At 45.3% G+C, this 16,202-nt stretch overlaps 1 protein-coding gene across 14 annotated transcripts in view; it reads left to right on the top strand.

The window, feature by feature from the left end:
* LOC119773165 (discs large homolog 1-like protein) overlaps positions 1 to 16,202 on the top strand; it is a 96,089-nt gene that overhangs the window by 5,288 nt on the left and 74,599 nt on the right. For 9 of the 14 annotated variants that reach the window (XM_038270019.1, XM_038270013.1, XM_038270015.1 and 6 more), the window contains exons 3-4: positions 9,260 to 9,423; positions 13,235 to 13,306. In XM_038270019.1, the coding sequence (XP_038125947.1) occupies positions 9,260 to 9,423; positions 13,235 to 13,306 (236 nt within the window). The remainder of the gene's footprint in view (positions 1 to 9,259; positions 9,424 to 13,234; positions 13,307 to 16,202) is intronic. The other 5 variants (XM_038270017.1, XM_038270027.1, XM_038270026.1 and 2 more) reach the window with 1 other exon arrangement.

Here is a 16,202-nt window from a genome sequence, read left to right as displayed (position 1 = left end):
CGTTCAGACCGCACGCAGCAGGAGGAATTTATTTCTGATGCTTGTAATAGTTTGATGATGTGCCGCTGAAGCATCTCTGCTGCTCTGGCTGCGCGGAGGACACAGTAGTTCTGATGCGCGGTGGGCGGAGCTAACCGTTCCTTTCTCTGCCTGGAACTATGGCAGCCATATTAGCTGTGATCAGCGGGTAAAAAGTAGTTAGAATCTATTTCTAAGTAAGAAAGTCCTCCTGAGAACATCATCAGTCAGTTCATCCAGATTACCATCCTGCCTTCAGAGATTATTTCTCTGTGGGAGCTGCTCAGACCCCCACATACCGGCGGTGCACAGCTGCCTCAGGCCCGCTCGCCTCTTGGGGGTTTTCCGCTACTATTTGCGGCGACTGGAAGTAGATGTTAGCATTTTTCAACTTTTCAAACTGCAGGCACCAAGATAATAAAATCAAGCATATTCTGCCGGCAGGTTTCTATGTTTTAAGTTAATTTAGACGTTCATAAACTGTTTCAGAGGAGTGATCATAGCGCTCTGAATCAGCAGCGCTGCGTCTGTCTCCCTGCCAGCTCCCAGATCAGCTTCTCTGATTGGTTGATGTGGGGCGTTGAGCAGCTAAAGTCACATTTTTCCAACTTCAGCAGCTGCTGCTTCTGAAACGCGTTGCACGTATCAGAATGCCTAGAAGCTCCTGAGGCGCTGCTTCGGCTGCTCAACACGAGCTGCAGAACTTCTAAAAAGCTAAAAAACACTCCACTAGACTTTTGTTTCCAAGTTTGAAGGCGTTTCTCTTCCATCCAGGAAGCTTTTTCAATTCAAAATGTCAGAAATATCGTTCCAGGTTTTATAAAGTGGACCAACAAAGCCTTGTTTATAAAACACGCAGATTGAAACGGACGAACGGGTCCACCTCTGCAATGCCCCATTACCTGTCAGAATGCTTCTTTTTTCCAAAGCGGTGGACCCGTTCATCCGTTTTTAATTTGCATGTTTCTAAACGAAAACAAGGCTTTGTTGGTCTGCTGGATAAACTAAAGTAAAGAGCCACAGCCGTATGAAGCAAAGCAGAGTCCTGGATGTTCCCAAACCCGTAGAACCTTCCCAGGAGCTCTGCTTCAGGTCCGGTCCGGTTCTCTCAGATCATCATGCTTCATCAGGCCCGGATCAGGTTCTGCCTTAGCTTCCAGTCCCCCCACCCCCCCACCTCATCCCAGAGGAGATGTCTGCAGCATTGCGAGCGCGGTGTAATCCCTCCGTGGACACCATGATTACCCGCCCGTTAATCCCCCGCCGCCACCGCCGCAGCAGCTGACTTCCTATACCTCTGCTTTCTTCCTCCTCTCTGGCCCGGTTCCTGGTGGACAGATGGCTTCAACCCGCCGCTCCTCTAACGCAGCAGCAGCAGCAGCGGCGGCTCCCAGTTTGGCCCAGAAACGCTGTGAGGCTGCAGGTTCTGGCTCTTCTACCGCTGATGAAGGTTCACAGCTTTTAGGTCCCACTAGCCGTCGGTTCTGTAGCGTGGTCTGTTGGATCACCAGCTGATCCCGGGCCTCCCAGCAGAACCTGCTGCAGGTCCGTTATGCGCTGATTGATATGCCGGTGGTTCTGGTGCAGGATAACGGTACTAACTACCTGTTTATTGAAACAAAAACAACATTCTGTGTGATAAATTACCGTTTTACCGAACCAGAAACAAACGTTTCTGATTGTTTAGTCTTTTTTTTTTTTTCTTGTTAGTCAGAATAAACAGAACCGCTGGTTCTGATCAGAGTTTTAGGTCAGCCTGGGTTTGATGAACTGATTAAGCTTAAATCCTGCAGTGTTGATGCCTTTTGGACGGGACCAGGCTACTTCCTGGAATATTTCCAGGCGCTCCTTTCTTCGCGGCTTTAATTTCTGGTTCAATTCAATTCAGTTTATTTATATAGCGCCAAATTCACAACACATGTCATCTCAAGGCACTTTACAGTTCAACCAGATCATACAGTCAAATTGATACAAAGTTTTCTATCTAAGGAAAACCAGTTGATTGCATTGACTCATTGACTCAAATACAATCCCTCACACTAAGCATGCTTGTAGCGACAGTGGAGAGGGAAAACTCCCTTTTAACAGGAAGAAACCTCCAGCAGAACCAGGCTCAGTGTGAGCGGCCATCTGCCGAGGCCGACTGGGGTTCAAGGAGACAGAAGCAGAGATACAAAAAGCAGCTGTAAAAGGCGGCCCCGTCCAGGAAACACACAGCCAGGCAGACGAGCTCCAAGGCAGCTCCCATGCCAGAGGATGAAGAGAGCACATCCACTCAGTCACTGTCAGAGAAACAGGACCACACTGGAAAACAGGCCGATCTCCAACATCTATAAACAAGGGTGTTGATAGAAGCAGCACAGCTGATGTTTCTTTCCAGGATGACGTCACAGCCAAACAGGAACAGACGAGGCAAAGCTACTCTGAGGAAAAGCAGAGAGAGCAGAAGGTTAGAGATTGAACTAACAGATTCTGCAGAGTGGGAGAATAGAGAGAGAATGAAGCAGAATGATGAAATGGGGGTCCCTATGTCCTCCAAAAGTCTTAAGCCTATAGCAGCATAACTATAGAGATAGCTCAGGATAACCTGAGCCACCCTAACTATAAGCTTTATCAAAAAGGAAAGTTTTAAGTCTAGCCTTAAAAGTAGACAGGGTGTCTGCCTCACGGACTAAAACTGGTAGTTGGTTCCACAGGAGAGGAGCCTGATAACTAAAAGATCTGCCTCCCATTCTACTTTTAGAAATTCTAGGAACGATTAGTAAACCTGCAGATTGAGAGCGAAGTGCTCTGTTAGGAACATAAGGAACAATCAGATCTCTGATATCAGATGGAGCTTGGCCATTTAAGGCTTTATATGTGAGAAGGAGGATTTTAAATTCTATTCTTGATTTAACAGGAAGCCAATGAAGAGAAGCCAGGATAGGAGAGATGTGATCTCTCTTTTTAATTTTCATTAGAACTCTGGCTGCAGCATTTTGGATCAGCTGAAGGCTTTTAACTACAGTTTGTGGACTTCCTGATAGTAAAGAATTACAATAGTCCAGCCTTGAAGTAACAAATGCATGGACTAGTTTCTCAGCATCACCCCTGGACAGGATATTTCTAATTTTTGTAATGTTCCTCAGATGAAAGAAGGAAATTCTAGAAACCTCTTTGATGTGGGATTTAAATGACAGGTCCTGATCAAAAATAACACCAAGATTTTTTACTTTATTATCTGAAATCAGTTTAATCCCATCCAAATGAAGTGACTGGCTAATCAGTTTCTTTTTCAGAGACTCTGGTCCAAAGACTATAACTTCTGTTTTGTCTGCATTCAGAAGCAGAAAGTTAAGAGTCATCCAGGTTTTTATGTCTTCAAGACATGCCTGTAATCTATGTAATGGGTTAGCTTCATCTGGATTTATAGACAGATATAGCTGGGTATCATCAGCGTAACAGTGGAAATTAATCCCATGCTGTCTAATAATTCTACCAATTGGGAGCATGTATAAAGTAAAGAGAATTGGTCCTAGCACTGATCCCTGTGGTACTCCACAGGTAACCTTTGAGCGTGTTGAAGATCTATCATTAACATGAACAAACTGAATTCGATCAGATAGATAAGATTTAAACCAGTCTAGTGCTGTTCCTTTAATTCCAACAAAATATTCAAGTCTTTCTAAAAGAATATTATGGTCAACTGTATCAAATGCAGCACTAAGATCCAACAGGACGAGCACAGATACAAGTCCATTATCTGAGGCCATGAGAATATCATTAGTGACTTTCACCAGAGCTGTTTCAGTGCTATGATGAGCTCTAAAGCCAGACTGAAACTCTTCAAAAAGTTCATTATGGTGGAAGTGATCGCAAACTTGTTTGGCAACTACTTTCTCAAGAATTTTGGATACGAAAGGAAGATTGGATATAGGTCTATAATTGACCAAGTCATCTGGGTCAAGAGACGGTTTCTTAAGCAGAGGTTTAATTACAGCAACCTTAAAAGCTTTAGGTACATATCCCTGTAACAGAGATAGATTAATCACATCTAAAATGGAGGAGGAGATCAAAGGGAATACCTCCTTAAATAACCTGGTTGGAACTGGATCTAACATACAAGTTGAAGGCTTAGATGAAGACAATAATTTTGCTAATTCAGAGAGTTCAACTGGATCAAAGCAGTCTAAACCCGGTTCAGATTCCATGACTACCTCAGGTACAATCGCGGATTGAGGAGTGCTTATGATCTTATTTTTAATAAGATCAATCTTATTTATAAAGAATCCCATAAAATCATTGCTGCTAAGAGCAGGTGGAATGGACGGTTCAACAGAGCTATGGCTCTGGGTGAGTTTGGCAACTGTATTAAAAAGAAATCTAGGATTATTCTTATTCTCCTCTATTAATGAGGAGAAGTATGCTGCTCTTGCTTTACAAAGGGTCCTCTTATACAGCAGTAAACCATTTTTCCAGACTAGGAAGGACTCTCGCAGGCCTGTGGAGCGATATTTTCTCTCCAGTTTCCTAGCATTTTGCTTCAAAGTACGCAGCTCTGCATTAAACCAAGGAGCAAGCTTTCTATTTTTAACGGTTTTCATTTTCAAAGGAGCTGCGTTGTCTAAGGCAATACGCAGAGAACTAGCAACCCCATCAACAAAATCATCAACCTGTGAAGGGGAATAAGCTAAGCTTTTGCACTCTGCAGCACTGCTCAGTGACACAGAGGAGAGAGAAAGTGAAGCAGATTCTTTAAAATTTATAACTGCACTATCTGATAAAGATCTACTAAAATTGAACCTTCTTTTGGGGGAGGAGAACTCTGTTAAAGTAATCCTGAAGGTTATTGGAAAGTGGTCAGAGAGGACAGGGTTGTGAGGAAATACTGTTATTTCTTCACATTCTATGCCGTATGTCAGGTTCCGTTCCTCAGACTGACTTCCTGACCTGCTGTTCTGTCAGACCAGCATGGTCGATACGCAGCGCAAGACATCAGATTTGCTTTTATCCCTTTAGTTTTGTACAACAAATAGACTTTAGATAACCTCGACAGGTGTGTGTGGCTTTAGTCGTGTACAAAAACATTTAAGGTCAGATCTTCATACGCTTCAAAAAACACCAAAAAGTCATTAAATGGTTTCTATTTGTTCATGACTAAAGGGATACACGCCTGTTGAGGTAGTTTAAGTTTATTTTTCATACAATTATAAATCTAAAGGGATAAACAGGTGTTGACTGCAGGTATGCTGCTCTGACAGAACATCCACTCACTTCCTGGTTTTCCAGCGACCCGGCTCAGCTTCAGCTTCACTTCCTCTAACAGATCGGATCGACCCATGAAGCTGGACGGTTTACCATCCAGCAGTTCTAAAGGTTCTCATCAGTCCACCCCCTGATGAAGAAGAATCAGGACCTCTGTCGCTGTGGTTCTGTTTGGGTCCGGTTCTTTCAGAACCCAGGCTGTTCTTCAGCCGCTGGTTCTTCTTCCTCTCTGTTTCATTCCTGTGGGAAAAAAAGTTCCCACACAGAACATAAGAAGGAAGACCGGTTTAACCGGACCGGTTCTGCTCAGCCTGCAGCTCATTGGATGGGTTCTGACTCGTCTCCTTCATGGAGGAGGACCGGTTCTGATGTTCTGAGCTTCAGCAGATTATCTCCCACTGTCAGAGCGTGGAGCTCCCACAGCAGGAAGCTCATCACTGGGCTGTATTTTGGTTGGACCGCACCTCGACCCAAACATGCACGGTCCGGTTGGAGGTCAGGATTTATAACTGATGAAGTCGTTTTAACAGGAAGGTCTGAGGGAGACGACTCGGTTCTGGTCCCTCCTCCCGGTCCGGTCCACATGGGGCCAGTGCCATTTCCTCTGCAGACGGTCTGGGTGTTTCCCAGCAGCGTTCCCAGGCGGTTCTAACCGCTTCCTGTGGTCCGTTTGCTCACAACAACTTAGAGATTGGCTTTGTTCAGACAGTCTGCGCCTCCAGAGGCTCACGGTCCATTTCCACCTGATAAGAGGTTCCTGTGGTTCTGGGAGCGGTCCGATAGCGCCGAGCTCAGAGCAGAGGAAGCAGGAGAACATGATCCGCTCTTTAGTTCTGATGATAGAACCATCTAAGGCCAATCCACCCTCTGATCCCGGTTCTGTTCTTCTGAGTCCAACTGGAAGCTTCATTCACTGCATTCACTTCTGCTGGGTCGGCCCAACAGCTGGATGGGTCCAGTTCTGTAAAGACCAGCAGAATTGTCCCATTTCATCCTCAGCATGTTTCATCTGGATCCGGGACAGTACGGAACGATCAGAACCCCCTGAGGTGGATCCGGGACAGTACGGGACGATCAGAAACCCCTGAGGTGGATCCGGGACAGTACGGGACGATCAGAACCCCCTGAGGTGGATCCGGGACAGTACGGGACGATCAGAACCCCCTGAGGTGGATCCGGGACAGTACGGGACGATCAGAACCCCCTGAGGTGGATCCGGGACAGTACGGGACGATCAGAACCCCCTGAGGTGGATCCGGGACAGTACGGGACGATCAGAACCCCCTGAGGTGGATCCGGGACAGTACGGGACGATCAGAACCCCCTGAGGTGGATCCGGGACAGTACGGGACGATCAGAACCCCCTGAGGTGGATCCGGGACAGTACGGGACGATCAGAACCCCCTGAGGTGGATCCGGGACAGTACGGGACGATCAGAACCCCCTGAGGTGGATCCGGGACAGTACGGGACGATCAGAACCCCCTGAGGTGGATCCGGGACAGTACGGGACGATCAGAACCCCCTGAGGTGGATCCGGGACAGTACGGGACGATCAGAACCCCCTGAGGTGGATCCGGGACAGTACGGGACGATCAGAACCCCCTGAGGTGGATCCGGGACAGTACGGGACGATCAGAACCCCCTGAGGTGGATCAGGGACAGTACGGGACGATCAGAACCCCCTGAGGTGGATCCGGGACAGTACGGGACGATCAGAACCCCCTGAGGTGGATCCGGGACAGTACGGGACGATCAGAACCCCCTGAGGTGGATCCGGGACAGTACGGGACGATCAGAACCCCCTGAGGTGGATCCGGGACAGTACGGGACGATCAGAACCTCCTGAGGTGGATCAGGGACAGTACTGGTTCTGGCCGGTCCAGAGGACGGTGTTGGAGGGGCGTTCATGTTGAACTGCCTCCTATAGAGCTGCATTCAATCACCGGTTCTGGTTCTGTTCTCTATCTCAGCCGGGTCAGCTTCACAGTGGACCTCTGTGCCGTCCAGCATAACGCTCTAAGTTTGGACCTCCAGGGCTTCGGTTTACAGAGACGCCATGAGGAACTTCACAACATTCCTCACAGGTCATCAGATGAACCAGAACCAGGACTGCTCCTTAGAACCTAAAGATAAGGTTCTGTTCCATGTTGGTCTGATGCAGTTCAGCTGGTTCTTCTCTGAGTAGGACCGGGCTGTAGGTGGCGCTATCAGTCATCCTCTGGGTAGTTTGATGGGATTCATTGAAAGGTTCTGTTGGTTCTGCCTGACCAGGTTTTAGCTTTGCAGGGACGTTCTGTAGAAACATTGGAATCCCTTCAGCGGGTCAGAGTTCTGATGGTCGGGTCGGGTTTGGAGGTAAAAACTGAGCTGAGGCTGTAAAACCAGCAGCTCTTCTATTGATAGAACAGGCGTCCAGCAGCTGCTGATAAATCCAGCCTGGAACGCAGCCTGGTTCCGAGTCCTGTGGGCTGAGGGAGCCGTGGTTCTGGAGGTTAGGGAGGTCTGGCCTGTGGTTTGGAGCGAGGAGAGCGGTCACAGTTCTGATCCTTTATGAGGAAACATCTGCAGCGGCTCGGGCGGCGCTCAGCTGCTCCGCCGCTTATTTTAGACGCTCGCTCCAAAAATACAGGCGCTGTTGGACCAGGCCTCCTGCTGCTGGCTCACCTTTAAAGGAGCCCAGCATCATCATCATCATCATCATCATCATCATCATCATCATCATCATCATCATCATCATCATCATCATCATCATCATCATCATCATCATCATCATCATCATCATCATCATCATCATCATCATCATCATCATCATGGCTGCAGATGAAGAAAACCTGCAGCATTCCTGGTCCAGCTGCAGGTCAGAACCCATCAGGGTTCTGTTTGTCCTGCATCAGTGTTAGCAGCAGTCTGAGGGTAAGGAGTCAGAAATTAACCTGATGGATCTGATTAGCTGGTTAATGTGACCCCGGGCAGCAGCTCGTTAACAAGCTCGTTAGAGCTGTCAGAGTGGGCGGAGCCAGAGCCTGACGGCCTGCCTCCAGGTTTAACCTCATTAACTGAAGCTGGAAGCCTCCTCAGATGGAAAACCTCTCAGGATGGAGAAGTTCAGCTTCCCTCTGCAGGGGAATGAAGTGAGCAATGGAGCTCCTGCTCAGCATCGCCCCCTGTAGGTGAAAACACCCATCCTGCATCAGAAGCTGGAAAAGGTTTTGGCCTTTCTCAGACCGGGTCCATTAAATGTGTTCTGATAACAGAAACCTGTAGTTCTGGGTCAGACAATAAACTCTGGATCACAGCTAGAGAAGAAAACTGCATCTGGGTCCAAATAGTCAGAACTTCCATCATGACCCAAAGACTTTCCTCCTTCCTAGTGTCCTCTGTTCTTTCCTACCTTCTTGTTTCCTTCTTTCCCTCCTTCTAGTTTAGCTAATTAACACTTTAAATATAAGATTAAATATTAGATAAGAGATTTTTTTTTTTTTTTTTTTTACCAGTGTTTGGAGTTTTAATGGGAATTCTGCAGATGGGCTAACGTTAGCCCTGGTTCTCAGTCTGCTGTTCTTGTGAATTGGAACACTACTAGGGCTGAGGATGATGACGTTTCACGAGGACGCACAAGTGCACATAGTGAGAAACGCCCTGGAACGTTGACTTTAGTCTGTTTGAGAGAACAGCATAAGATTGGTGTTTAATCTTGGTGGAGCATGTTTAGATTCTGTTGTTTTCTCAGTGTGATAATCCCTGAATAGGATTGAATAATCTGAATCCTGCTCATATTCCGATGTCTCCTGATGAAGATGATAAATCCTGCGGATGGATCTAAGGGTTAGAGTCTGGGTTAAGAAGGTTCTGAACTTTCCCAGCCTTGACTGTAGCGGCAGGTCCGATTGGATTTGATCTTTAGGATCAGAACCAACAGATTAATGCTTGTTTGTGGGTTCAGTAGAACCTCTGACCTGATTCCTGTTTCAATCATTTCCTCTCTGTCCTCCCAGATATCCAGGAATTCTACGAAGTGACCTTATTGGACAGCCAGAGGTGGGCGGAGTCTTCCAAAGGGCCGGATCCCGGCGTGCCCATCAACCTGTGGGACTTCTCCAGTCTCCAGAGCCCGACCGGAACCTCGGAGACCCTGCCCAGCCTTAGCACCAGCATCGAGGTAAGGATGTGCCGGGAACCGGTCTGGACCGGTTCCACCGCCGCCGCTCCGCTTCCCTCCATTTGTCCTCCCGTGAACAAACGGAGGCGTCCTGCGGGCGGTAAAAATAGCAGCAATAAAAATAGATGAGAGGAGTTTAAAAATAACGCTCCTTTGATGCTGCCGCGACAGAACCGCTCCGTTCTGCTGCTGTCAGAGCAGAACCGGCTCCAACCAGTTAGGACGGATCTGTTAACCCGAGCATCAGTGAATCAGCTGGATGGTTGTGATGGAATAAAGATGTTTAACATGAAGAGGCGGTTCTGAAGCTCAGATCAGTCTGTCATCAACAGACCGGTTCTGGTTCTTCTGCCTGGGTGAGCAGATGAACCGGACCATTAGAACCAGTTAGATAGGGAGGAAAACGGCCTGTCACGACCTCTGAGCTGGCGGATGAGGGAGCTGCTTCCAGTCCTCCATAATCCCTTGTTTGAGGAATTTATGGGATTATGGGGAATCTGGGAGCTGTTGGTGTGGGATTGGGTTTTAAATCAGAAGTTTGAGGAACGCTGCAGAACCAGAGAACGCTCAGAACCGTGTGGGGTTCTGCTGCGGAGCCGGGGGGGATAATGGAGGGAACGTTAATGTGTGGAGCTGCTGGGAGATGAAAACCAGTCATCTGCTTTGCTCTTTTCCCAGCGAGAGGATTTAAAGGTTTAACTGGGAGGATTTTTAACTCTTTGTTTGCAGCCGATCCACTCGGGTTGCTTTATTTGACAGAGATTAAGGTTCTGATCGGGGTAAAGATCGCTGACCTCTGGGTTTACTACAAAATAGGAATTTATCTTAAAATAAGGACATTTTAGAATAAGATAAAACAAGTGCTTTTTATCAGATTATCTTTTTTGGGGATAAGAAACAGTCCTTTCCTCAGTAGATCATCTTATTAACCTGTTAAAACAAACAGAATTTAAAAAGTTTTTACTTTAGATCAGGTTCGCTGTAAAATCCATTTTTTTTAGATGGCGTTTTACTTTCTAATTATTATGTTTCAAAACAGACTCATTTTGTTTCCTTTGGCCTGTTGGCATTTAAAAGAAAATAAAAACCATCAAAATAAGTTTAAATAATTTTTCCAGATGATGCAAAGCTAAATGTGACGCTGTTACCATTAGTAATAAAACTAAAATGAAGTCTAAGAAAGTTTTCATCCAGAACTGTAGAAAAATGTTCCTTTAATAAGGTAGAGCAGTAAAGCTTTTTTCCTGCATTGATTTTACTTTTGTACTTGAAGTATTTTTAAAAATGTTAGTTTTACACTTTTACTGGAGTAAGAAGCTGAAGTTTTTCCTCTGACTTCTATAAAAGTGTTTTTAAACTGTAGGATTTCTTCATATTCTGCTTGATTAATAAATGGAAATCCTTTGGACAGCTCTGCAGCTGGACAGATGTTCCCTGCAGCAGCTGGACTTTACTGATCAGCAGTTCTCCTGAATTAGATTTTTTCTCCTGAACAGGTTGATAATATTCTTACTTTTTCTGTTTGGTCAGACTAATTATTTAAAGCAGATATTCCTTATTTTAAACATCTTCTTTATGTGGAGATTCTTTCTCCATCTAGACACGACCTTAACCAGCTGTTCTCCAGATGTTCTCTGTTAAAGTTTGTCCTTTTTTACTCACAAACCATCAATCTGGTTATTATTAATGAACCATGCTGAGCACCTAGTTATTTATAACCTCTGCATGTTAATGAGGACTTTAATAAAACCTTAAACCTTAACTTGACAGTCCATAAATAAATACATAAAATAATATGAACTGATCTCCAGTCAGCTGCATCACACATACCGGAAAAGTTCATTGATTAAATGTCTTTTTTTCAACCAGTTGAAGGAAGACATTCGTCTTGTGTCTGTGGTGGTTTTATAAATGTTGATAAAGGTTAGTTATGAGGTAGCAGAAATAGCCAGGCATGTCCTACGCAACACCTGGCATTGCCCAGCGTCGTCTTTTTTTTTAACCCAAAATAATTACAAACAAGTGAAAGTGACGAGCTTGTGTAGAAAATTCCACACAAGCTCCTGTTTGGTGCCAGACCTTCAGTTGTGTCAGTTTTTATTGAGTCTGATGCCATTGTTCAGCGGGTAACTCGCATATGAGTATCGATTTTCCCTCCATGCTACTTTGCTAGCAGGTCACCTCCGATCACGTGACCCGTGACGTGATCTTGTTTTACCCTATTGTGATATTATTACAAATGCAATTAATCGTTCAGTCCTAGTTGCTAGTCTCTCATTAGGTTTAGCTTTATCTTTGCAGCTTCACCTACCTTGATGAAAAACTGTAAATCACAACGTCAGTCTGATGGATTTCACCACTGAAATTAAAATATATGCTGGTATATATGCTCGGGGGTTAAAATGCCTCCTCAAACTGTGCTGCTGTAGAACGAAAGTTACTACCGTAACTACGGTTCTATGAATCCCGGATGACCGCCAGAGGCGGTGCTTGAAGCACCGCCTCTGGCGGTCAGTAGGGATGAAATAGAACATATAGATTCTCACACAGGTTCTCTGTCCAGTGGTTTTCATCTGTTAAATATGTAACTGTGTCATCTGCATACATAGAAACACAAGCAGCAATACATGATGAGTGGAAGTCACTTATAGACGTCAGAAAAAGCAGTGGGCCAAACACTTAGCCTTGGGGTACACCTGTTTCCCCATCATTGTTTAGGATATATTACCTATGGGTGTTTCAATCAAAGTGTGTTTTTTTTTTTTATTCTTGAATTCAAATAAAATGAGTTCTTGGACAAGAATAAAACCAGATGATGTCCGGTGTAGGTACCAGATCTGATTGTCTCTGCCTGATCCGTCCTGGAGGGACGATCCTTCCTGCGCATGCACCATCAGCTCATTTGTGCATCAAAATATCCATCTGGGTCACCCTCGATTTTATTTTGTTAAAATGACCTAAATGACATTCTTCCCTCCCCTAAAAATAGGAAGCGTACTATAATATAATGTTTTAAAGGTTAATAATGTATTTCTTGAGAAAATTTATGAATACCTTTCTGTTTTATCGCTCTGTTCCTGATCTGCACAGGAAATGGGATGTTCTCTATGCTACTCATGGGAGCTAACTTCTTCGGCTTTGGATTTAAATATAAATCTAGTCTTTTTGAGTTTTATGTTTTTCTCTTATGTTAACCTTACGGTATATATAGTGCATAAACTTAAGGAAGAAACGAGTAAACCTCAGATAAACATGGTTTAATCATATTTTGCTGGACTGCTCCGAGCATCTACAATGATGACGTCAGAGAAGCAGCTTAAGGAAAAGCATCAAACTTTTCTCACAAAAGTCACAAAGTCAGAGCTGTGGCTAGCTTAGCACAGCTAGCCACAGCTCTACCCATCTCTCCCCCTCTTATATCATGGTCTAACGGTTACTTCTCAATAAGGTAAAACTTCATCGGTCATCAGACACGCTAACGCTACAGATGCTACCGACTCGGCTCATGGACACTGTGTGATGTTATTATGGTTGTCTTGGCAACCACAATGATTTACATCATGTGGCAACGTTCAGCCAATCATGTAGCGTAACATTGGCGTGTTGATGGCCCGAGCAGATCTGGTACCCACACTGCTGGTGATGCATTACTCTGAACAATAAAAGAGTTTCATCAAAGTCAAACGGCTGAAGTGTTTATCTGCTGGCTCCTGACTGGAGGTTCAGGTCCTCTTTCAGCTTGTTCTGTCATTGAATGCTGTCTTTCTCTTTCCTCTTTTGTCCGTCTGTAAACGAACTCCGTCCCTCGTAGGAGTCCCCCCTCCTTAACGAAATCCTGCACACGTTGGCGCAGGCCAAACTCTCCCCCTGCCATGACGGACAAGTAAGTACCGGAGCTCTGCTGTTGGTGGGGGGGTGTCGGTGTTGTCCACCTTCGCCGCATGTCCCATCCAGTCCTCGTGTGCTTTGGACCATCAGACGGGCGGGGCGGGGCGGGGCGGGGTGTGGGTCCAGGGTCAGACGGCCTCAGTGCGTCGCTGTAGTTTGATCACAGCAGAATCTGAACAGGAGTGAAACCAGAACCGAGTCGAACTGGACCGCCTCTCTGGTTTCACGGAATGTTCTGGATGTTGTGGCGTTAAACCATCAGTGACATGTTTAGGCGGTTTGTGAGGCGTTCAGGTCTCATGGTTCATCACGCTTCATTCGTTTTGGTTCATGTTGTTGGGTCTGAACAGTACACCTCCGGTGGGTCCAGAGGGAGGCGCTCATGGTTCTGAGTCCGTCAGTGGGAGGGGAAATGAGAGGACTGCCCTAAAATGATAGTAACCATGGCAACCCAGGAGGAAAAGCCAAACTTCCAACATGGCGGAGATTTCTTTCCTTAGAACTTTTTCTATAACCTAATATAAATGAAGTGAAATATGCTTGTTTTTGCGAACTTACTTCAAAACAAAGTATTGAAAACCTTTTTTATTTAATAAACACATAAAAATGTTTAGGACAGACTTTCTTCTCAGTTCTTCAGTCTAAAATGAGTGAAGGTTTTAGGTTTTATTTAAAGTCTCGTTCCTTTGACTCCCTGGATGCCTCTGCATATGGAGTCAGTAGCTCTTCACGAGGACAAAGGTCAAGAAGACGATGCTCTTTGGGACGAAGTTTAAGAGGATTAAGGTCAAGAAGACATGAGGACAAAGTTCACTAAGACGATGGTTCATGAGGATAATAAGCCCCAGTCAGCTGTCTGGGTTGGTTGTGGAATCCCACAGAGAAGAGCTCCACTGCTGCTCCCAGAACCATCTCTATGGTGTCACCTCTCTAACGGATCAGAACCAGGAAAAAAATCCTAAAAATGGTCTAGGCAGTATCATGGTGTGGGCCTCAACCACTGCCACATCTGTTGGTGCTCTGGAAGTTCTAGTAAAATTCTCCAAACTCATTGGACAGAACTTCCTTTTTAATATATATATGTTAAGATATTAGAATGCAACATTCGTAAATCGTACCCAAGAATATGAAGTAACGGTATATTAACAAATTAATTAAGAAAATATATACTCTTACAAATATAACAATAAAAATAAAAACCACTAACTGAGGAAAAGAAACAAAAAAAACATACCCACACAAGTCCAGAAAGTTATTGGTTACTTTGGAACGAAGTTACGATTACATTTACACTTTAGGATGGTCGTTAATCTCTCACACTAAGCATGCTTGTAGTGACAGTGGAGAGGAAAACTCCCTTTAAACAGGAAGAAACCTCCAGCAGAACCAGGCTCAGTGTGAGCGGCCATCTGCTGAGGCCGACCGGGGTTCAAGGAGACAGAAGCAGACATAGAAAAAGAAGCATAGATACAAAAGGCAACTGTCGACCAGCTCCACAGGCGGCCCCGTCCAGGAAACACACAGCCAGGCAGACGAGCTCCGAGCCAGCTCCCATGTCAGAGGATGAAGAGAACATATCCAGCCAGTCACACTAAGAGAAACAGGACTACACTGGAAAACAGGCCGAGCACCAACATCTATAAACAAAGGTGTTGATGGCAGCAGCACAGCTGATATTTCTCTCCAGGATGGAGTCATAGCCAAACAGGAACAGACCAGATGAAGCTACTATGAGAAAAACGGAGAGCAGAACGTTGAGATTGAACTAACAGATTCTGCAGAGTGGGAGAATAGAGATAGCCACAGTCGTTTGTGTAGCGGTACTGTAGTTCCAAAGTCAGGGAGAGTATCCAAACATGCAATCTGGGAGTCTATGTGACAGAACTTCCTGAAACAAAGTGAGGTGCTCACAGCTGATTGGCTGAGATGAAGATCAGGCCGTTTGTTTAAGAGATGATCTTCAAAACCTGCTAAAACAAGGAAGTCCTCAACTTTATTTAACTGCTTTATTTAGGAAGATGTTTTCCTCAAGAACCAAAGTTATGCTCAGAACATATTAGATAATAATAGAAAATGCCTTTTAATGGCAGTAGAACCCCTAAAAAACACGCAGCATTATGCAGTAGATGGTATATAGAGAAATCTGCAGAGAGAACTACCAACCAATCAGGATGAACTCCTGCAGGTTGCATCAAACTGGATATTACTGTCCGCTTGCCGACCGATTTATAAACCCATCAAGATGAAAACAGACCCTGAGCTGGCCTGACCCTGGAGCCCCCCTCCTCATCTAGTTTCTGTTTCCCAGCGCCGCAGATGTTGGCCGACTGTGGGACCGACTGGAGTTGTACTGGTGTTCAGGACCTGCATCCATGGTGGTGGTTGGGTTGGTGTGGATTTTCAGTTGTGTTGCTCTGCAGAAACATCAGCCATCCTCTCATCTGTTCAATGTTTGAAGCTTTACTGGTTCTGATGGGCGGGTGTTAAAGGTCAAGCTCTGCCTTACAAAAAAGGAAACTGGGATTCTTTGATGGGTTTTGGACCATTAGAACCAGACTGTCTACTGTCTAGAGGTCCGGCTACAGTAGATGGTCTGAGATTCTTTTTAAACTGTTGAATTGTGTGTTTTTTTTTTTATTTATTAATAAATATTGAACCAGGACCAGAAATGTTTCCTCTGAGCTTCTGGTTTCATAAAGGTTTTGACAGAATCCGGTCAGGTTATTCTGTCATTAGCGCTTCATTTAACCTCCAGAGACATCACTGCCTGACATTTGGTCTGTTGGTTCCAGCGACCAACAAAGCGCAGCTCCAGGTTCCACTATGCTGAGAACAGGAGCTGCTCAGGTCTCTCTTTAGGTCCAGAATTGCTTTAAAAGACCCGGGCCGTG

The sequence above is a fragment of the Cyprinodon tularosa genome, unplaced genomic scaffold (genome assembly GCF_016077235.1).
Source record: "Cyprinodon tularosa strain WSP-4 unplaced genomic scaffold, ASM1607723v1 ctg749, whole genome shotgun sequence".
Lineage (NCBI taxonomy): Eukaryota > Metazoa > Chordata > Actinopteri > Cyprinodontiformes > Cyprinodontidae > Cyprinodon > Cyprinodon tularosa.
This window is presented reverse-complemented; position numbering and strand designations above follow the sequence as displayed.